Here is a 23,265-nt window from a genome sequence, read left to right as displayed (position 1 = left end):
GTTAGTTTAAATAAATAAAAAAAATCCAATAACTTAAGGTGTCTTATCTGAGCGCTCTCAGCAGTTGTGGTGGAAAATCTACAAATGATGACTTTGACACAGATTTGTCTTTTGATTTTTTTTATCATAATTATAAAATACTTTTGCAAAGCGGTCAGAGCAGCACAGAGACGCAACGTTTCTTCTTTTAATTCGGTAACCACTTAAACACGCGTGAGACGGGCTGAATGAATGAGGAAGTCGAATTGATAGAATATAAGAATATAAGTTTTATATTCTAGAGGGAGGAGACAGAGCGAAACTCTGAGTCTCCTGAAGAAAACCTGCTCGCGACCAGGTGAGGTTCAGAGTCTGTTACTACGGTAACTGACCGAGAGCTTAAGTTACCTCCCTTTGTGAAACGGAAAACTCAGATTCCCTCATTTCAGGGTTAACAGACTCAAGAGTTTTCAATAAACCTGCTTTGTGAAACGGACCCCAGGTGTGTCTGACTCTGTTTACACAGATTATCAATAAAAGTAGCATTTCAAATATCTAACTATTCTGTCTCTTTTCCTCCGTCAATCGATCGTCCTCAGAACCAGAGTTCTGCTCTCTGATTGGATCGCTCAGAAAGTTCTCTTACACTCAGGACAATTACAGCAAATGTGTCCCTGTGCCTTAATTACAGGAAGTCTTTATTCATGTTCCTCCTGCTTCCTCGGGTGAGAACAGGTGAGGTTTTTTAGTTCTGAGATCTGAGCAGATCCAGTTAGTAAACTCAGGTAGTTATACTACAGTTATTAGTTATATTATAGTTAAACTACAGTTATATTACAGTTAAACTACAGTAATGACACTGTAACAGTCCTGCTGTATTGCATAGTGAAAGTTAAAGGAATGTTTGCTTCAGTGAAACTTTTAATGTCCAAAACAAAGAAACACTTTAAAATATATGATCCTCAACTCTCTCTTCCTCCTCTCCTTTTCTTCCTCCCTCTGTCCTCCTTAAAAATAAGTCTTTTTCAAATTAAAAGTACATTAAACATGTTTATAAAAGTGTAAAACTTTCTTCTTGATTTATTGATCTTGTAATAATGTTGCCATGATAACCAGTGTTTGTCATGTGACTTATCTTGTTCAATACAGTGTCATCAACTTCTGTGCTTGATATAAAACTGCAGGTAACCATAGCAACGGTGTTGATGCTTTGTGTTAAACTGACCACATAGACACACACACACACAGCAGGGGGCACATCCAGCCAATAACAGCACAGGATTCTCTAAGGTGAGAATGATTGACAGGTGTCTCCTGTGTTTGAAATCACAGGAGACCCAGAAACTGTTGTTCTTGACAGGTGGAGCCAGGGCAGACTGGACGAATCTCCTGACAGACACAGAGGAGGGTTTAGACAACAAGGTGTTTCACAGTAAAGGCACACAGGAAGTGACATCACAAACATCAACACAAACAGTTAATTTTGTTTTAGGTACATCCTCTTGACATGGCCCCACCCCCTGCATCTGAAAGAGCAGCGGGCCTCTGATTGGTCGGTCTGTCGCGATGATCAACATGCCTCTCTGATTGGTCGTCCTCTTTGTGTGTCGATAAGCAGCGGGCCTCTCTGATTGGTCATCCTGTGTCAATCCGCGGGCCTCTCTGATTGGCTGTCTTCTCTACGTGTCTCTGACTGTGTCCTGTGTCCATCAGCGGGCCTCTCTGATTGGTTGTCCTCTCTACGTGTTGATCAGCAGGCCTCTCTGATTGGCCGTCTTCTCTACGTGTCTCTGACTGTGTCCTGTTTCCATCAGCGGGCCTCTCTGATTGGTTGTCCTCTCTACGTGTTGATCAGCAGGCCTCTCTGATTGGTCGTCCTCTCTACGTGACGATCAGCGGGCCTCTCTGATTGGTCGTCCTCTATGTGACGATCAGCGGGCCTCTCAGATTGGTCGTCCTCTCTACGTGTCGATGAGCGGCGGCCTCTCTGAGTGGCTGTCGTATGTCCATCAGCGGGCCTTTCTGAATGTTCATCCTCTCTACGTGACGATCAGCGGGCCTCTCTGAGTGGTCGTACTCTCTATGTGTCGATGAGTAGCAGACTTCTCTGATTGGCTGGTTTTCGGGCGCTGTAGCGGCTGCAGAGCAGGGCGAGGCAGACAGGGAGGACGCAATAACCGACAGCTCGAGGGTCAGCTCTCGTGCAGGAAAACAAGAAAAGGAAGAGCTGCAGGTACGGTAGCAGAAAGACCGACGCCCACATCCAGACAGGAAGTGGGGGCAGTCGAGCACTGACGCTCTGAGACCAGCTGATGGCAAGGGGCGGAGCCGAAGGGCCAGACTCGCCTCTCTGCACGTGCTCCAAACTGAAACTGTGAACCTCAAAGACGTAATACACCGCCATGACGCTGAGCAGCAAGTAGACGGCCACGCCCACCCATCCCATCCGCTGACGGAAGTTCATCATCCTCCATACTGTGAGGGGAACAATAAGAATTAGAAAACCTTTATTGATCCCACTGTGGGAACATTTCCGGTGTTAAACAGGGTGCACGATATAACCAAACACTTGAGAACAACTCTAAAACTTGTAGCAAAACTTTAATAACTGCTCCGTAACTGATCAGTGACTGATCCCTACATCATCTGTACTGAAAGGCAGAATTAGTCATAATACAGACAACACGGTAAGTATATTAAATAATCAATGTATGATCAATATTATCAGTAGCCTGTCTGTACCAGACTTCAGCCAAGTATGTTATTTTATTTCCTGTGTACATAAGCATGTAAAGCTGATAATAATATGCTTATGGTGACATTATGAAATTCTACTCAGGGCATAACTGTGTTTCTGACAGACTCCATTCATATTTCAGTAAGTTTAAACATTTAATCTGACCTGACCTCGTTTCACTGTAGCAGACATAGGTAGGATCTCTGTGCCAGACTCCATTCATACATTAGCCATTTCATTTCTCATTGAGCTGAATGTTATCCCCCCGTTAGCACACCGATAGCCGGTCAGCAGGCTGTTAGCCGCTAGCAGTCTGTTAGCTGGTCAGCATACTGTTAGTTGTTAAGCAGTCTGTTAGCCGCTAGCAGTCTGTTAGCTGGTCAGTATTCCGTTAGTTGTTTAGCAGACTGTTAGCCGCTAGCAGACTGTTAGCTGGTCGGCATTCTGTTAGCCGCTAGCAAGTCTGTTAGCTGGTCAGTATTCCGTTAGTTGTTTAGCAGTCTGTAAGCCGCTAGCAGACTGTTAGCTGGTCGGCATTCTGTTAGCTGGTCAGCAGTCTGTTACTCGGATAGCCTGTGTTTTTATCGGCTCTCACCTGCCCTCGCGACGATTCTTTCACATTAAATTTCTGCTGAAGACTCGCTTCTCAAACGCATCTTGTCCTTAGAGATCCGGAAAGTCTCAGCTTCTTCTTCTTCTTCATTGGTTTTTATTGGCGGTTGGCAACCGACTTAAGGTGCATTACCGCCACCTACTGGACTGGAGTGTGGAGCAGTAGATTGGCAGAAAAATAAAACATAATAAGAAAAAAAATAAACAATAAAAAAGAAAAGAAAAAAATAAATATAAAATAAATAAATAAATAAATATTTATTAACCAAAAAATAGAATATAAACAAAACAGAATAGAAACGAGGAAACTAAATCCTCTCCATCAACTTTGTTTCTTTTAAATATTCTGTATTCTGTAATATTCTAAATATTCTATTTTAATATTATGTTCTGAGTAGGCTCTCTATATTAAAGCATACCTTGGCTTTCTCTGCTGCCGTAATCAGTGCCCTCCTTTCCTCCTCGTACGCTCTACACTCCAACAAAACATGTTTGACTGATTCAGACTGACCACAGTGGTCACAATTGCCGTTAGGGTGTTTACCTATTTTATGTAGTGTGTTGTTCAGTCCTGTGTGCCCTATCCTGAGTCGTGTGATGACTGCCTCTTCCCTCCGGCTCCTGCCCTTCCTTCGGACCACCCCAACTTGTTTTTGTATATTATAAAGGTGTCTTCCTGTATCTTGAAAGTCCCAGTATTCTTGCCATACTTTTCCCACATATTTCCTAATTATTGATTTACCCTCTGCCCTACCTAACGGAATTTCTATGTCTACAGTGTGTCATTTAAGTGTTTGTTTGGCCAGAATATCTACCGCTTCATTCCCCTCTATTCCTACATGGGCAGGAACCCAAATAAAGCAGACAGTCAAACCCCTCTTGTTATTCTGTTTAGTGTATTATGTATTTCGATTATAAGATCTTGTCTGCATGATTTCATGGTTTTGATGCTTGTGAGTGCTGCCCAACTGTCTGATGCTATTACTGTATTCCTGTAGTTATTTCCTTCTATCCACTCCAAACCTAATTTGATGGCTAAAAGCTCAACTGCATACACTGATAACTGATCTGTGGTCCTTTTCTTAATGTGTATTTTGTATTGTGGAATGTAGACTGCAGCTCCTGTTCGTCCAGTATCGGGTCTTTTGACCCATCGGTGAAAATCATTGTGTTGTCTGAGAAATGTTTTTCCAGATAACTTTCAGCTGCCCTCCCGGGAGAGACTTGCTTCTTCTTGTTCAGCTGTTTTATTTCAAAATGTACTGATGGTTCTATAAATAACCGGGGGGGTATGGGACTGTCGGACTGAATTGTATTTGAGCCGAACCTGCTTGCTCTGCTTTTATATTTCCTATCCAGCCAAAGCTTGTAACATTAGAGTCATTATGCTCCCAGCATTCCTCCAGGATGGCTGTAGCTGGATGTGATGTATCATGCCCTTGAAGATTTACCCAATACGCTAACAGAAGTTTCATTCTTCTGATCCTTAACGGTTGTTCACCCATTTCTACTTGTATGGCTGCTTCTGGAGAGGATTTAAAAGCTCCACTGCATATCCTTAGTCCCTGTGCCTGCTGCACATCCAGGTTCCTATGATGGCTTTCTGCTGCTGATAAATACCCTATACATCCATAATCTAATGTTGCTCTCAGAATGGCCTGATATATGTTCAGCAGTGATGTTCTGGTTGCTCCCCAGTCTCTGCCTGACAGGCATCTTAAGAGATTGTTGACCTTTTTGCACTTATCCCTTACTGTTTCTACATGATGCCTCCACGTCAGCTTTTCATCCATCCACATTCCTAACGACCTTATGACCCTGACCTGCTCAATAGTTTGCCCGTATAATTTCAGGGAAATATCTTTGTGTCGTCTAGAGAAACATGCCTTGTGTCTTTGTAACTGATAGCTTAAAGCCCCATCCATTTGCCCACTGCTCCACCTTCACAGTTTCTGCCTGCAGTTTCTTCTGTATATATTCCTTATTCCTCCCTCTTATCCATAACGCTCCATCGTCAGCATACAGTGACTTCCCTATGCCTCTCTCAACATTCTCAAAAATATCACTGATCATAATGTGAAACAGAACCGGACTGCAGACACTTCCCTGAGGTGCTCCATTCTCCACCTGATAACTTTTTGAACACTCTGTACCCACTTTGACTTCTATTGTTCTCCCATACATGTCTGATAATCTGATACCCAATTGAATAATTTCCCACGTACCCCTAACTTACGAAGTTTGATAAAGAGTCCCTCTTTCCACAACATATCGTATGCTTTTTTAACGTCAAGAAATACAGCTCTCACCATTTCTCTGTTGGTCTGTGCTTTCCTTATTTCTGATTCTAGACATCACACACGATCCCTCGTCCCTCTTCCCTTACGAAATCCACTTTGACAAATTGAAAAAGGTTTTTTGCTCTCTACAAAGTGCATTAATCTCTCTGTTACCGTCCGCTCCATCATTTTTCCTAACTGTGACGTAAGTGCAATGGGTCTATAACTAGAGGGATTGGATGAATCTTTACCTGGTTTCAATAATGGTATTATGATTGATTCCTTCCATGTTGACGGGAGTTTACCTGTGTCCCATATCTTATTAAATAGTCTTAATACTGCTTCAAGTGCATTGTCTGTCAAGTGAGCCAACATACTATAGCATAAACCATCTTTCCCTGGTGACGTTTATCGTGCCTTTAAAATTGTTCTCCTCAGTTCGAATCGAGTAAATGGCAGATCTAGGTCTTCACTTGATGATGTCCCATTACGCAACACTTTAGCATTCTTAATTTCTCCTATCAGCTTGTGTATTGATTTCGTCAACTGAATCGGGTTCCACTCACCGAAAGATGCACTGTCCTGAGAGAGTTTGATGTTAGCTTTATATTCCTCACTCTGCTTTGCTATTGATGTTACACTTCCTTCACTTTCCGCTTCTTCAATATTGTCACTACCATTTTGTTGACTCCTTTTTTTCCGTTTTCTCTGGCTTTTCCCCATCAAACTCCAACCATCATCCTTCCCGCGAGCCGCTTCAATTCCTCCCATCTCACTTCCTGATCTGTCACTTCCTTCTGCCATCTCCTGCCCATTCACAATCCAGCTGTTCAGCCAACCCAGCCAACCGTCTGTTGAGTTTCAAGCTGGTTGGCATCCATAATCGTTGCATTACCGCCACCTACTGGATAGTTACAGTTTAACAGTGTAAAGTATTTACATAGTCCCTCCAAAGTGCTCCCTTCCCATGGCATTGTCCATTCTTTAATGAAGTCCTTTCCTCAGTGTGACATCAAGTTTCTCTCATGAGATGTCCACAACATCCCGAAACATTCTGGCCGACTTAAATGTTAGTGTTATTGTATTGAAATATTCGTAGCACTAAGTAGCAGGTATACTGTGCTCGCTTTAGCTGCTTGTTAGCCTGTTCAGTGTTTATCAAACATTTATTTAATCGTCGGCCAGTAAACGGGAGTCAGGAGTTGTTGACTTTTCCCCTGAGAGATAACAGTGGACTGTAGTGATGAGAAGATCAGTTATTGCTCCGGAGCAGGTCAGGTGTTCAGCATAAGTTACCATGGTGATCTACCCCGGTAAAAAGTGAACAACCTTCGTAGTACTGAAAACTCAGAGTTAACCCTGAAGTTACCTCGATAACTGCAAATCCTGCTTCGTAGTGTACCCCCCTGCCTGGTCAACCCCTTGTTCCTCCCCAGCTCCACCCTCTTATCCAAATATGGTCACTACAGGCTCCAGTAAACCAACATGGCAGCAGCCATTTTTCAGCTTCATTTACTCTGTCGAGAAACCAATGGGTGATGTCTCGGTGGCTATGTCCATTATTTATGCAGTCAATGGATAAAACTGTACCTGTCTCTGTTACTATGGCGACATGTCACTTCTCAGGTGTCGGTTCTTAACTCTTAACTGTACTACCGGTTATCAACAAGATGGCGCCATGGATGGCTACCTCGGTGTGTGGGTGCACGTTGTTTTGTCTTGTTTTGTTTGTTAATACAATTTTTTGTCAGAATACACGTAGCTCTTACACCAGAGAAGAGCTCATGAACATCAGGACTACAACTCCATCTGACTTATTTCCCTCTTTCCTCATGGAATCTGTGGAATTATTGGACATTCTGGTCAAAGGTGCCCTCACCTTTGCCAGTGCAGTGAAACGCAGGAGGAGAGGGAAACGGGCCGGGGTGCTCGTGCGTCTACGCCGCTGCGGACTATGCCGCTGTGGACTACGGCACTGATTTACCCGGCATTTTCCTCTCCAACCTGCGTTCACTGGACAACACAGTGGACGAACTTCAGCTACTGGTGGGAAGAAACAGAGACTTTTCTACATCTTCTGTTTTGTGCTTCACGAGGCGTGGCTGTGTGGGACGATACCGGATCTGCGCTGCAGCTGGCAGGCTTCCAACTTTTAAGAGCGGACCGCGACACACAACTCTCCGGCAAAACAGAAGGTGGAGGAATCTGTTTTTATATCAACAGCAGCTGGTGTACGGACATTACAATGATACAGCAGCATTGTTCTCCTGGTTTGGAATCTTTTTTCATTAACTGCAAACCCTTCTACTCCCCCCGTGAGTTTGCTTCATTCATTCTGGTCGGTGTTTACATTCCACCGCAGGCCAACGTGCAGGAGGCACAGCGCGCGCTCGCCGACCAGATCCTGTGTGTGGAGCGGACAAACCCTGGACTCCTTTGTTATTGTCCTCTGGGACTTTAACAAAGTTAACTTCAGCCATGAACTCCCAAAATACAGACAGTTTATTAAATGCCCGACCAGAGAGGAGAATGTTTTGGATCACTACCAAAAGTCTGGATGAGCATACAGAGACTGTGACGTCGTACATCAGCTGCTGCGAGGACAGCTGTGTAACATCACGCACCACGGTGAGTTACAACAACGACAAGCCCTGGTTCACAGCCAAACTCAGACGGCTGAGGCAGTTAAAGGAGGAGGTGTTTAGGAGTGGGGACAGAGACGGCTACAAACAGGCTAAATACACCTTCAGCCGGGCGGTGACAGAAGCTCAGCGTCTGTACTCTGAGAAACTACAGCAGCAGTTTTCAGGGGGAGATGCTGGCTCAGTCTGGAAGGGTCTCAGACAGCTCACCAGCTACAAGCCGAAACACCCCCACTCTGTTAACGACCTGCACCTTGCCAACGACCTGAACGAGTTTTACTGTCGCTTTGATAGACAATGGGACAGTCCTGACACCATCCCCCGTGACTCTATTCAACAACAAGAACCACAGCTTATCACCTCCACCTCACCCAGCACCTCAACGGCCCTCTCCCCTCACACCACAGCAACAACTCTCTCTGTCATGGAGAGAGATGTTAACAGGATCTTTAAGTGACAGAACCCCCACAAAGCAGCCGGACTGGACTCTGTCTCCCCCTCCACCCTGAAGCACTGTGCCGATCAGCTGTCTCCGGTGTTCACAGACATCTTCAACACCTCACTAGAGATCTGCCACGTGCCAGCCTGCTTCAAGGCCTCCTCCATCACTCCTGTCCCCAAAAAGCCAAGGACCACAGGACTTAATGACTACAGACCCGTCGCCCTGACCTCTGTTGTAATGAAGTCCTTTGAGAATCTGGTGCTCTCACACCTAAAGGACATCACTGAGCCTCTCCTGGACCCCCTGCAGTTTGCCTACAGAGCCAACAGGTCCATAGACGATGCAGTCAACATGGCCCTACACTTCATCCTCCAGCATCTGGACTCAGCAGGAACCTATGCCAGGATCCTGTCTGTGGATTTCAGCTCTGCCTTCAACACGATCATCCCGGCTCTGCTTCAGGACAAGCTCTCACAGGTGAACGTGCCCGACTCCACCTGCAGGTGGATCACAGACTTCCTGTCCGACAGGAGGCAGCAGGTGAAGCTGGGGAAACACATCTCTGACTCCAGGACCATCAGCACCGGCTCCCCTCAAGGCTGCGTTCTTTCCCCTCTGCTCTTCTCCCTGTACACCAACAGCTGCACCTCCAGTCATCAGTCCGTCAAGCTCCTGAAGCTCGCGGACGACACCACCCTCATTGGACTCATCTCTGGTGGGGACGAGTCTGCCTACAGGTGAGAGATCGACCATCTGGTGACCTGGTGTGGTGAGAACAACCTGGAGCTTAACGCTCTGAGGACAGTGGAGATGGTTGTGGATTTTAGAAAGACAGCAGACACACATCAGTGACTCCACTGTTTCCACTGTGGAGTCTTTCTGCTTCCTGGGGACCATCATCAGCCAGGACCTCAGGTGGGAGCTGAACATCGGCTCCCTCATCCAAAAGGGACAGCAGAGGATGTACTTCCTGCAGCAGCTGAAGAAGTTCAACCTGCCAAAGACAATGATGGTGCACTTCTACACCGCCATCATTGAGTCCATCCTCACCTGCTCCATCACCGTCTGGTACGCTGCTGCCACTGCCAGGGACAAGGGCAGGCTGCAGCGTATCATCCGTTCTGCAGAGAGGGTGATTGGCTGCAATCTGCCATCTTTCGAGGACCTGTACACCTCCAGGACCCTGAGGCGTGCAGGTAAGATCGAGGCTGACCCCTCTCACCCACAGTCACAGTATCTTTGAGACCCTCCCCTCTGCCAAGAGGCTGCGCTCCATCAGGACCAAAACCTCCCGACACAGGAACAGTTTCTTCCCCTCTGCTGCCAGCCTCGTCAACAAGGCCCCGACCCCCCCACGTGACATGGACTCTCATCCAGCCCCTCAGTCAATCAACACTTAACGAGTGTTAAGTCTTTAATTCGGACTATGCAATTCTAATTCTGATTCTGATTCTGAAGTTATTCAATTTCAATGTCATTTTAAATGTTTTATACATGAAGGAGTCTGGCTCCGCCCCCTGTCTATACATCCAAACATATTAGTCAAAGTTTTTAGATTATTTTTTGTTTTTTTATGCCTTTATTTTGGAGAGAGGACAGTAGATAGTGGCGGAAATCGGGGAGAGAGAGTGGGGATGACACATGGCAAAGGGCTGAGGGCAGGAGTTGAACCTGGGGCTGCCGCATCAAGGACTATAACCTCTGTATGTGGTCGCTGATTTGACTGCTGAGCTAAACAGGTGCCCAAGTTTTTTATGGCAGAAACACAAACAAATAACATCCTCACCTGTCTGTCCTCTGTTGGTTTGTCCTCTGTCTGTTTGTCCTCACCTCTGTCTGTCCTGGATCTGCCCTGATCCTGGGCCAGGTTGTTCGAAAGATTGAATCTGGATTAAAATGATCCAGATTTGGAAATCCACTTTTTTCCATCAAGGATCAGGTAATCCAGCAGGCTTTTATCTCGTCATTCAAAGTAAAAGTGGATTGGATCAACCTGATCCAGTTACTGACTTTTAAAAAATACCAAATCTGGATTGCCACTGCACGAAATGGGACTACTACATATGTTGTCCACAGGGGGGTGCCAAAATCCACACAACATACAATTTCCTGACAGGTGCTTGTCACGGTTTCGGTAAAATAAAAAGGTAAAAGACCCAGGTGCAGACAATGGTAAAGAGTTTAATTAACTGAGTAAAAATGCAAAAACTAAATCTAAAATCCAAAGAAAGACAAAAAAAAAGGAAAAACCAAAAGGCAGAGCAAAAAGTTACTTCAAACAAAATCCAGGTAATAGATAAAACAACAGTAACACGAGGAGCCACGAGGAAACTAGGAGTAGGTAATACAAGGGTAGACGGACGTTGGTTTCACAAGACAAAGACAATGGACTGGCAATGAGACAAGGGAGCACAGAGACTAAATAAACTTAGGAGGTGAGGCTAATCAGACACAGGTGAGACAATCAAGGGGCAGGTGAAAACAATCAAGGCAAGGCACACAATCAAACAAGTGGGAAACACAAAGGCAGGAAGTGGATCAACACGAGAGACAAGGTGACAAAGTAAAACAGGAAATGATCTAACCAATGAGACACAAATGAAATACTACTTAACAAGACTAAATTGTGACCAGAACATGGAAAACACTAAACACAAAACTAAACAATAAGAATACATGACAACAAGAGACAAAGTGACCAAGTAAAACAGGAAATAATATCTGAACCCCAAAATACAAATCAAAACCAGAACTAAACTAGAATAACTCATGACTGCTTTTATTTAAATGTTTTGTGTTTCATACTGATGCTAATATTTGGCAAAATATTTTATGGGCACGAAATCCTTTCCAACCGGGCCCTAATTCATATTCTGATCCTGATCCTCATCCTAATTCTGATCCTGATCCTCATTCTGATCCTCATTCTCAACCTAATTCTGATCCTGACCTTGATCCTCATTCTTATCCTCATTCGCAACCTGATTCTGATCCTGATCCTCATTCTCATCCTCATTCTCAACCTGATTCTAATCCTGATCCTGATCCTCATTCCCATCCTCATTCTCAACCTGATTCTGATTCTGACCTTGATCCTCATTCTGATCCTCATTCTCAACCTAATTCTGATCCTGACCTTGATCCTCATTCTGATCCTCATTCTCAACCTAATTCTGATCCTGACCTTGATCCTCATTCTTATCCTCATTCTCAACCTGATTCTGATTCTGACCCTCATTCTCAACCAGATTCTGATTCTGATTCTGATCCTGACCCTGATGCTCATTCTCAACCTGATTCTGATCCTGACCCTGATCCTCATTCTCAACCTGATTCTGATCCTGATGCTCATTCTCAACCTGATTCTGATTCTGATCCTGATCCTGATCCTCATTCTCAACCTGATTCTGATTCTGATTCTGATCCTGACCCTGAAGCTCATTCTCAACCTGATTCTGATCCTGACCCTGATCCTCATTCTCAACCTGATTCTGATCCTGACCCTGATGCTCATTCTCAACCTGATTCTGTTTCGATCCTGATCCTGATCCTGATCCTCATTCTCATCCTGATTCTGATCCTCACCCTTTTTCTGATCCTGACCATGATCCTCATTCTGATCCTCATTCTCAATCTGATTCTGATTCTGATCCTGATCCTGACCATGATCCTCATTCTCATCCTCATTCTCAACCTGATTCTGATCCTGACCCTGATGCTCATTCTCAACCTGTTTCTGATCCTGACCCCGATGCTCATTCTCAACCTGATTCTGACCCTGACCCTGATCCTCATTCTCAACCTGTTTCTGATCCTGACCCCGATGCTCATTCTCAACCTGATTCTGACCCTGACCCTGATCCTCATTCTCATCCTGATCCTCATTCTGATCCTCATTCTCGAAACTGATTCTGATCCTCATTGTCAACCTGATCCTGATCCTGAACCTTGTGAAGACTGAGAGTTCCTGGAAATCTAAATCTATCCTGGAAACAGGAAACAGTGACGTCAAACAGAACAAACAGCAGGTGATGCTGTTTGCTGTAGCAGCTACCAATGCTAAGTGCAGAATGAACATACAAAGAGTTAAGAAACAACAGAATATACAGACTTAGTAATGAACAGAATATATGGAGTTAATAAAGAACAGAATATACAGACTTAATAAAGAACACATACAAACCTTAGTGTGTATGTATGTGTTTTTTTGTATGTGTGTGTATTTGTGATGTTGAACAGGTGTGTTTCTGTTCCTTCACATCAAACGTTTGAACTCTTTCATCCATCACTTCTTCTCTTGTTTGTTCTGCAGATGAAATCTGATCAGCTGATTGTTCACTGTTCCCCCTCCCGCCCTCCTGCTCCTCCTCTTCCTTTCCTCCTCTCCTCTCCCTTTCCTCATCCCCTCCACACCCCTGCTGCTCCTCCTCTTCCTTTCCTCCTCTCCTCACCCTCTCATCTTCCCCTCCTCTGGTCCTCCAGACTTCAGTCTGACTGAGCAGCTAAAAGGTAACGGCTTCATCAAGAGAGAAGAGTAATTCATCAGCAGCCAATCTGAGTGCAACAGTTGTGGGTTGTCGTGACGATGGTGAGTGCTGTGCTGAGGATGATGGGAAATATTTCAGTGTCGACCCTGACTTGTCCAAAACTTCCCCTGAAAGAGATAAAGAAGATGATTTACAGTAAACCTCCCAGGAACAAGATTGGAGCTGCGGTGAGTCCCACAACTAGCCAGCTACTCAGCTGACAGCTAACCAATTTATCAACCTGCTAACTAACACAGAAGTTTATAATCTCATTGAGACATCAGCACAGGATTCATGTGTTCATATTTAACCTGAGCAGATGGGAGGGATTCATTCATTGATTCATTGATTCATTAATTAATTGATTCACTGATCATTGTTTCAAAGATTAATTGATTCACTGATTCATAGATTGAAAATGCAGGTCTCTTTGATGTCCTTACTGTATGAATAAATACAGATTAAGATGAAAGACCAGATTAAAAACAAATCAGATACCTGTATTTAGGACAAAATTAACATCTTTTAATATATTTAAACACATTCTTAAATTTTATATCTGTTAAAATTATATTGATGGTGCAGCGTGAGGTTTCAGATACATCTCTGCTCTGATTGGTTGTTAACTGGAAAAGGAAAAGCTCTGATTGGTTGTTTTCTGTGTTTGACAGCAAAGTTTCTTTGTCATGTCGGTGTTTGCGGCGGCCATGTTGACTCCAGCTGCTTGGATCCTTCATCACCTGCCAGAGTACCGCCAGAGGTCTCGACAAAGTCCAAAGACCTGAACATCTTCATCCTCGTCATCCTCAAACAGCTGGAGGAAGTTCCTGGATCAATATGTTATCAAGAAATGTATCAGTTCAATGTCACATCTAATCTTAATAATAAACTCTTAAGTTTTTATTTTGAAAACTGGAGGTTTACAAAATAAAAGTTGAAAGACTTCAGTTTTAATCAGACTAAAGCTTCTTTTTAATTATGAAATTATAAATATGATTAATTACATCATTATATTAATAATGACACCCACAGAACAGTGCTGTCATTAAAAAAGAAGAGTCTTTTCTAATTGACTTTTATTTTGTTGAAAGACGTTGGGTGGTCGTCAGAGTCTCTCATCTTTGTCTCTGGTTAAAATAGTTGAAAACAAAGTTGTTCTGCAGTTTGTACAAACAGGAAGTGTTTGAAGATTAAATAAAGCTTCAGTTTGTGTTTGAGCAGGAAACTGTTTGTTTAGTTTGTTCTGCTGGACTTAATCACTTCCTGTTTGAGAACATCAGTTCCCACGGAGACGACATGATGAAACCTGAGAGGAAGGAAAGCGTCTTCTTCGTCCTCTTCATTTATTAAAAAAATAAAATAAAATCCCACAGAGAGCTGAAGACAAGAAGAAAAAAAAAGATGATTGAAAGATGATAAAATACTATATGTTGTTTTTTGTTTTAATGTTTCTTATTTACAGCCTTCGTTTTACTTTATTCTCTCCATTTGCCTATTCTGGGTATTTCCTACTATTTTAGAATCAGTCGCCCCTGTGCCCAAAGACTAACAACAGAAAAGGAGTACAAACAAGTATCTATGGACACATAAGTTAAATATCAAAGATGTCAAAGGTGTGAAGAGTAAAACATTTGATATGTAAGACATTTCATAAATACAGTGTAAGTACTTTCTTTTTTGAAAAAAACGTGACCTAGCCTTCGATAAAAAAATGATTGTTCATGGGTTGGGAGGGAGTAAGGGTCTACTGTCAGATACTTACTCAAAGAATGTTCATACCAGATGTCAAGACAAACATTTATTTTCATTACATTAAACATGTCTGCAGTGCCAGCAGCTATTAGAAATCAATACTTATGAATAATATTCAAACCTCTTCTTTCTGTAAACTAAAGAAAATCTTAAAAGTCTTTTCAGGGGTCTTCCACAGATCCATCCATGTGTGTCAGAAAGCGGATCAGAGCTCCAGGCAGCGGTAACTTTTTCAGATGACGACGTCCAACCAGCCGCCAAATCTGAAGCCGACAGAGCTGCAGCAGTGGTCGTGGAGGTGCTGCAAGAGAACCAGAAAAAGCAGAATCACCACTGGAAAACTAAGAAACAAACCAGTAGCACCACTGGAAAACTAAGAAACAAACTGGTTATATGACTTCTTTACTGCTGTGAGATCTCCTGATCAATTAAGACTGTATAATCTGTTATTGATTTACCTGCTTTGTCCTTAATGACACTCCAGTCAGAGTAACTGTCCAGGTGTTCCATCAGTCTGGAGCAAAGAGTCACATGACCAACATAGTCCAGCAGGACGTCGATGATCGGCCCCGCCCACCGACAGATACTGGGGACTGATATCATCTCACAGAACTGTCAATCAATCACAGAGCATACAATCAAAGTTGCTTTCAATAGTTGAACCATTTTTTAATCTTTTTAATAACACTGTTTGAAACATAATAGTATGACTCACCTGAACACCTCTCCCCTGTTGAACTCTGTCGGTGTAGATCAGCTCATCCCTCTGTGATCGGGTGGTTTTGATCGATGGATGAGGTTTGTTGCCATAGCTACAGTCAAAGCAGGGGAGGGCGTGGCCTCCATTGTCCAGCAGGTACTTGAACATAGGCAGGTACTTCATAGAGAACATGTAGATGGCGGGGAAAGTGGTGGGGTGTGTGGGGATAGAGGCGTTGATGTCGGCGCCATGCTCAACCAGCAGGGTGATAGTTTGGATGCAGCCCATCCTCGCTGCCACCATCAGGGGACTGAACATGTCCAGGTTTGGGTCAGCGCCAGCCGCCAGCAGCATACGCACAGCGTCGATGTTGTTGTTGATGACGGAGAAGTAGAGTGCTGTACTGCGGCGGTCTTCGTACAGCCTCGACCGTTCCTCGGACAGCTGAGCATTGACATCAAAGCCTGCCTCAAGCAGAGCATCCAGGACGTCATCACGGTTTCGTTCAGCAGCGAGGTGGAGCGGGCTGATGCCAGTCCGCCGGACTCTGGCCTTACTGGTGGCCTGAATCAACATGCAGACGATGCTAGGAACAGGAAACATCACAGGAATTAGAACAGACCCATCCAGTTTCTCAGCTGATTGGACAGTAATACAGACTGGATTGATTCGTGAATTTTTCACGTCTTCCTAAAGGAATGTTTGGATGAAAAAATACTTGTTGTGTTCAGTTTAATAAGAGACCATAAGCAGAAATTCATAACATAGTTATGTAAAAAAAAAATATTATTTTTGCTGCTCATAATTGAAAATTGTACCAAAATCATATTTTTACATGTTCACAAGTTAATATTTCATGCTGTCCTGATGTCTGCAGATGTGCTTTGTTGTTCCGCCTCCAGGTGGTAAGTATCAGCAAAGGTAATGGGTCATGAACAAGCCGGTGTCCCACCTGTATCTCTGGCTGCAACATTAAAGCTAGTGAACCTACAAAGTACTCATATTCATTGCTATGCAGATGATACCCAGCTCTATATATCTGATTGATTTTGAGGACATGAGACTCTTTAATCCGTGGCTCTGTTGGGCCCACAAAGACCTTCTCAGAGATCTTAAGGTTTCTGTTGTTTTTAAAAATAAAGACAAAAGCCAGTGTGCCTACGTTTCACTTCCTCTTTGGGCGGCGATGTGAAGTGGTAAAAATCCTGTCTTTCCAGGTTTGTTGGCATCAGCGTTCTGAGAAAGGAGGAACTTCACAATTTCCTCATGTCCATTTTTAGCTGCTTCATACAGAGCAGTGGCTCCATCAGAAGCCTGGCTGTTGATGTCTGCACCTGCAGGGAGACAAGGAGAGTCAGGGGTCACCGTCAGTGTTAAGTTGGAGAATAATCCTTTTCTATAAAGACAATATTGATAACTCATAAAAAAGAAAACAGAGCTCATCGCCTCCCTGCAGCTGCTGTGAAGTGCTATGTGAAGGTGTGTAAGTGTGTGTCGCCCATTTAATGGTTAGCAGTTAGATCCCCAGCTCCTCCAGTCTACATGCCGAAGTGTCCTTGGGCAGATCAGTGAACCCCACATTGCTCCCAGACTCGTAAAGCCTGCGGTGTGTGAATAATAAACTGACAAGTTACTTAGTATGGCACTTGATTAGTGCCAACTAATGCAAACTAAAGAAATAACCTCAGTGTCTTCTCCAGCTGCCCTCAACTGACGGCAGCCAACACCAGCTGACGCCAGCCAGTGTGAATGTGTGTATGAAAGGGTGAATATGACGTACAACGGTGAGGTACTACTGTGTTGTCCTGTGTTGCTTCTAGCTGTCGATAAAGCTTGAGCTAACCTCCTGCCTTTAACCGGTGCAGATTTGTCTTTGGAAACCCAATGTTTACCTCGACCTCTGTTTCTCTCCAGGTGACCTTCCTGAGCTAAATTCTCTGATACCTTCGTCTAAACCATCAACCTGTCTTTTAGACCCGATTCCAACCAAGCTGCTTCAGGAAGTCTTTCCCTCAATTAGCACTTCTTTACTAGATATGATCAATATGTCTTTATCGACGGGCTATGTACCCCAGCCTTTTAAACTAGCTGTAATTAAGCCACTTCTTAAAAAGCCTACCCATGATTCAGGCACCTTAGCTAACTATAGACCTATATCTAACCTTCCTTTTATCTCAAAGATCCTTGAGAAAGCAGTCGCTAATCAATTATGTGACTTTCTTCATAACAACAGTTTATTTGAGGACTTTCAGTCAGGATTTAGAGTCCACCACAGCACTGAGACAGCACTGAGAGTTTCAAATGATCTACTTCCTGCTTCAGACAGAGGACTTCTCTCTGTACTCGTCCTGTTAGATCTTAGTGCCGCTTTCGACACGATAGACCATCACATCCTGTTACAGAGACTAGAACAGCTAATGTTCATTACAGGATCTGCACTAAGTTGGTTTAAATCTTATCTATCAGATCGATCTCAGTTTGTTAATGTTCATGATGTGTCCTCTATGCACACCAAAGTTAGTCATGGAGTTCCACAAGGTTCTGTGCTCGGACCGATTCTTTTTACCTTATATATGCTTCCTCTGGGTAATATCATGAGGAAACACTCCATTAATGTTCATTGTTATGCAGATGATACTCAATTATACTATACTTGCTCGTGTTTAGATTGGTCATTTGCTCCAAACAATGCCCCTTTGTGTGAACACGCTCATAGAAATCCTGGGCTGACTTATCGAGTTGATAACCAGTGTCTTGTGACAGCTAAGTGCGATCTCCTTTGTCAGGTTAAGTGAAGCCAGATCAGGAAAAGAGACCCTGGGTATGTTGAAATTGCTTTGTAGAGTAGGCCCCAGTTGTTGATGTAACAAGAACATCTGTTGTTGTTGTTGTAACAAGAACATATCTTATTCATGTAACAAGAACATATACTAATACATAATACACTAATTCGTAGATGGACTCAAGTGAAGAAGAAATTCATCCAAATTGTACAGTACTTGAGTAAAAGCACTTAATTTCTTTTCACCAGTGGTTGTAATGACATTATTTTTAATGCTGTTTTATAACTGAAAAGAACAACATACCGTGTTTGAGGAGGAAGCGCAGTGTGGCAAGCTGGCCGCTTTGAGCTGCGGTGAACAGCGGTGTGATGCCGTACGTGTTTGCCAAGCTGTGTTTGGCTCCAGCCTTCAGCAGCATCTCACAGATCTCCAGGTTGTTACGACACACAGCCTCCTGCAGGGCGGTCCAACCTAGAATACAGTGAGTGTCTACAGCAGCATCATAGTTCAACAACAACGCCACCATCGCAGCGCTGTTCCTTTCACAAGCTGCAAAAGAAGAGAAGTGAAGTTTAGTGACAGGCCTAAAGATCCTGACCTGATATCTGTGGAAACTTTATGTTCTTTTAAAAGCACACTTAAAACTTTGCATGGACTTGTGTGGGTTCCCTTGTGTGTTCCTGGTTTAAACCTGTGTGTGCTCTCGGGATAGGTCTGAGAGCATAAGACCTGCATGTTAATTATATGTGTGTGCTGTCAGGGTTGAAGGTTCTTTATAAATGTGTTTTCAATTTTTTACTTGTGTTTCCATTTTCATTTGTTTACTTTGTATTTTATTTTATTTGTGTGTGTTTGTTTTTTATCTTCTGTAAAACACATTAAGTTTACATTTGTATGAAAAGTGCTATACAAATAAGGTTGAATTGAATTCACCAGGCAGTACCAGCTGACACCAACAAGGACCAACCAGGTCCAAGCAGGACCAGCCAACAATAGCCAAGACCGGCTGACACCACGGTCTTCTCCTCTAGTAGACTCAGGTGACCCGTGGCCTTTAAGCTGTGATGTGGTCATGTCATCAGTAAACATGAATTCCTGTTGGTGTTACCTTTGTAAAGTGGAGTCTCTCGGTCATAGTTTGCGATGTCAATGTCTGCTCCGTTTTCCAACAGCACATGAACACATCGCAGCTGATCTTTGCTGACTGCCACCAGCAGTGCGGTCTCACCACGCGTCGTTCGCTTGTTGATCATCCCCGGCTGAGCTGAAAACACAGACAGAGGACTTCTCTGGACTCTGTAGTGATGTGTGTGTGTGTGTGTGTGTGTGTGTGTGTGTGTGTGTGTGTGTGTGTGTGTGTGTGTGTGTGTGTGTGTGTGCGTGTGCGTGTGCGTGTGTGTGTGTGTGTGTGTGTGTGTGTGTGTACCTGACAACAGCACTCTCAGACAGGTGTCCTGGCCGTACCACGACGCCTGGTGAATAGCGAGCCAACCAGGTTTACTCGGCAGCATTAGGTTCGTTCCTGAATGCAACGCCAACACTTTAACTCTGTTCACATCACCAACACGGATTGCTTTAAACAAAGGCTCCTCCTCCCTGCAGGGAAATCACCCATCAGCCACCTGTGTACCCTTTTTTCCCGTGTCACCTGTTTTACCTATGTCAGGTTACACAGCTGAAAAACGCAACACGGGTAGTTTAAGATACAGAGTAGGTTTATGAACAAAACGTGACTCACTCTTCAGGTTCTGGACCCATGTGGACCAGACTGCCATCAGGTCTGTGATATGCCACCATCCTCTTCCCGGAACCCGTCATGAAGCGACTGATGGTCCCATCAAACGTCTTCCTGTCACAAAACAGGGACAACAGCCAATCAGAGCACAAATACTGACGCAGCAGCCGATCAGAGTACAGAGACGGACACAGCAGCCAATCAGAGCACAGGGACTGACACAGAGCACAGAGACTGACACAGCAGCCAATCAGAGCACAGAGACTGACACGGCAGCCAATCAGAGCACAGAGACTGACACAGCAGCCAATCAGAGCACAGAGACTGACACAGAGCACAGAGACTGACACAGCAGCCAATCAGAGCACAAAGAGGGACAAAGCAGCCAATCAGAGCACAAAGAGGGACGCAGCAGCCAATCAGAGCACAAAGAGGGACAAAGCAGCCAATCAGAGCACAGGGACTGACACAGCAGCCAATCAGAGCACAAAGAGGGACGCAGCAGCCAATCAGAGCACAAAGAGGGACGCAGCAGCCAATCAGAGCACAAAGAGGGACACAGCAGCCAATCAGAGCACAGGGACTGACACAGCAGCCAATCAGAGAACAAAGAGGAACGCAGCAGCCAATCAGAGCACAAAGAGGGACAAAGCAGCCAATCAGAGCACAGGGACTGACACAGCAGCCAATCAGAGCACAAAGAGGGACGCAGCAGCCAATCAGAGCACAAAGAGGGACACAGCAGCCAATCAGAGCACAGGGACTGACACAGCAGCCAATCAGAGAACAAAGAGGAACGCAGCAGCCAATCAGAGCACAAAGAGGGACAAAGCAGCCAATCAGAGCACAAAGAGGGACACAGCAGCCAATCAGATAACAGACACTAACACAACAGTCAATCAGAGCACAGAGACGGACACACGAACAACCAATCTAGTATTACTGTTTTACTGGTGTTAATAGCATTTATAGTAATAGTAGTATTAACAGTAGTTATAGTAATACTAGTCTTGTTAGTAGTGTTTCAGTTTGTACTGATCAGTTCAACAGTAAAATTATCGACGATCAAACTGTGAGGTGACGTACGGATCAGGAGGTTTTTCAGTTGGGGGGTTGGGAGAGCTGTAGTGCACGACTGTCTGGGCTGGAGGATTGTGGGAGAGGGGGTGGGGTTGGTTGGTGTTTGAGGCATCAGGTGGGTGAGGAGGTGTGACATCGCTGGTGGTACTGGTGGTGCTGGTGGTGCTGGTGGCGGTGCTGTCAGTCAGACTGCGCTCTATGGCGAGCTGCAGCAGCTCTTCATCACTCAGGTTACTGTAGAGAGCGTAATCCTCGAAGGCCAGAGATGCAGAGACGCTGGCCGTTGCCATGATGGCGCTGAGAGGTCACATGATGATGGGTTTAAAAACAGGAAACAGGAGTGCTTGTCATCAGACTGAAGTGTAGCAGGATGAGAGCTGACATATTTAGTTTAGCTGTTCATGTAGAGACGACATGAGAAGAACTTCTTTGTGAAAAGGTTTTTTCAGGAACAGCTAAGAGCTTTGAGTTCTTTTAACTTAAGAGCATCAACGTTTAAATATTTGTATTGGTCTTTTTAACAGTGAAACCTTAAAGTGTCACTCACCTCTGTTCCTCTTGTTAATCCCTGTGTGGGTCTGCTGTGTAATGGAGTCTGCACATGACTCTGTGTGGACCCCTGTGGGGGAAGGGGACTCAAAGTTTATTTTAAGGACTTGCAGTCTGAGCTTGTTGACCGTATGAACTCACAAACTTTTATGTTACAGGAGGAACTTTCTAAACCAGCAACCCTTGGAACTCTTAAATACTATACTAAATACTAAAATGTCACATTGAATTTAAAATATAATCTGTCCAAGAATGATCTGAAATATGTCCTCAGATCAATCTCAGATCTTTAAACAATTACTCACAGATCTATGGGAGGTTAGGAACATTTACCCTCACCCATCTGACTCCTTTAATCTCTGGTCTGTCGGATATATTCAGATTCAGGCAACTTTATTTATCCCAAAAGGGCATTTCAGTTTTTACAGTCCACCCAGACCATACATACATTCACAACAAAAGCATCAGGAGTATGTCAGAGACAATAGTAGATTAATTAAATTAATCAGTCCATAGTCAGAGATGCAAGCTGGCACCCTTGTGTGGCCCCATGCCTGATGATCACACAAGGGCTGGACAAAAATAAGTTAAAATTCACACCATAAAGAGACATGGCATTTTGGATGCATTGCACAAGAATGTCTAGGCTTACAGCCCTGGAGAACAAGCAAGTACAGAACAACAACAAGGAATAACATTAAAACAATTATTTCAGTATTCCACCATCGAGCTTTAACAACCTGATAGTAGAAGGAATGAAGGACTTTGAATAGCAGTTTGTTTTTCTGAGGGGCGCTATAAAGTGCCGGCCTGAGCATTACCCTGAATTCAGTGAACAGGACATGATCATGTTGGATAATAATTCCTTTAGCTTTATCAACCACACGCTTCTTCCAGACGGAGCACTAGTCTCTGTTTAGGCTATTCCTGTCCTTCGCAGGCAGACTGTTAAACCGACAAGTAAAAGAAAAAGTTAAAAGACTTTCAATAAATGAAATGTAAAAAGTAGAAAGGATGGTGTTACACACATTAAAAGAGTTTAGCTTCCTCATTAAATAAATTCTTTGTTGAGCACGCTTAACAATCTTTTCTGTGTTGACATCGAACTTTAAATGGGAGTCGAACACGGTTCTCAGATATTTGTAGTTATCAACAATCTGAACATCCTTGCCATGAGTAGAGGTAGCTTTGTGTTTGTTGCTGTTTTTCTAAAATCAATGATAACTTCCTTAGTTTTTGACATTTAGGTCAAGGAAGTTATTATCGCACCAGTCAACAAGTCAACACTCCATTTTCTCACTCCATCCAGCAGCAAGCCACTCTATTCAAATGTGCGGTTGCATCTTGTTAAAAGCTGAAGAGAAGTCAGCTAATAAAAGTCTCACATGAGATTTAGGTTTCTAGTGCTTGTAAACCCTGTCAAGGATGAAGAGTTTTGCATCCTCCACC

General features: G+C 43.9%; 3 protein-coding genes across 4 annotated transcripts; 1 reads left to right on the top strand and 2 right to left on the bottom strand.

Moving 5' to 3' along the window:
- Positions 1–882: 882 nt before the first annotated feature.
- tmem251 (transmembrane protein 251) lies at positions 883–3,391 on the bottom strand. Of its 2 annotated transcripts, XR_011305430.1 has the most exons (3): positions 3,312–3,391; positions 1,920–2,454; positions 883–1,880 (listed from the first exon to the last, which is right to left on the bottom strand). XR_011305430.1 is itself a non-coding variant. In XM_069655496.1 (2 exons), the coding sequence occupies exon 2, from the start codon at positions 2,444–2,446 to the stop codon at positions 2,060–2,062; it is 387 nt and encodes a 128-aa protein (XP_069511597.1). In that variant the 5' UTR covers positions 2,447–2,454; positions 3,312–3,391; the 3' UTR covers positions 883–2,059. The 2 variants fall into 2 exon arrangements, 1 of the variants encoding a protein (XP_069511597.1); XM_069655496.1 differs by having other exon boundaries at positions 883–2,454.
- Positions 3,392–13,173: 9,782 nt separating this feature from the next.
- LOC138583609 (cytochrome c oxidase subunit 8A, mitochondrial-like) lies at positions 13,174–14,483 on the top strand. Its single transcript, XM_069655514.1, has 2 exons — positions 13,174–13,405; positions 13,889–14,483. Exons 1-2 carry the CDS (start codon positions 13,277–13,279, stop codon positions 14,000–14,002), a joined length of 243 nt encoding a protein of 80 aa, XP_069511615.1. The 5' UTR covers positions 13,174–13,276; the 3' UTR covers positions 14,003–14,483.
- A 68-nt stretch (positions 14,484–14,551) lies between these two features.
- Positions 14,552–21,887, bottom strand: LOC138583591 (ankyrin repeat and SOCS box protein 2-like). Its single transcript, XM_069655485.1, has 11 exons — positions 21,815–21,887; positions 21,274–21,564; positions 20,191–20,301; positions 19,879–20,048; positions 19,561–19,716; positions 18,756–19,001; positions 16,832–17,003; positions 15,685–16,255; positions 15,428–15,581; positions 15,091–15,270; positions 14,552–14,594 (listed from the first exon to the last, which is right to left on the bottom strand). The coding sequence occupies exons 2-10, from the start codon at positions 21,555–21,557 to the stop codon at positions 15,131–15,133; spliced, it is 2,004 nt and encodes a 667-aa protein (XP_069511586.1). The 5' UTR covers positions 21,558–21,564; positions 21,815–21,887; the 3' UTR covers positions 14,552–14,594; positions 15,091–15,130.
- Between the last annotated feature and the right edge of the window lie 1,378 nt (positions 21,888–23,265).

Source organism: Semicossyphus pulcher, unplaced genomic scaffold, assembly GCF_022749685.1.
Source record: "Semicossyphus pulcher isolate SPU_LCO1_2020_fin unplaced genomic scaffold, fSemPul1.0.p SCAF_11, whole genome shotgun sequence".
Taxonomy (NCBI): Eukaryota; Metazoa; Chordata; class Actinopteri; order Labriformes; family Labridae; genus Semicossyphus; species Semicossyphus pulcher.
Note: the sequence above shows the minus strand (reverse complement) of the source record. Positions and strands in the feature narration are given on the sequence as shown.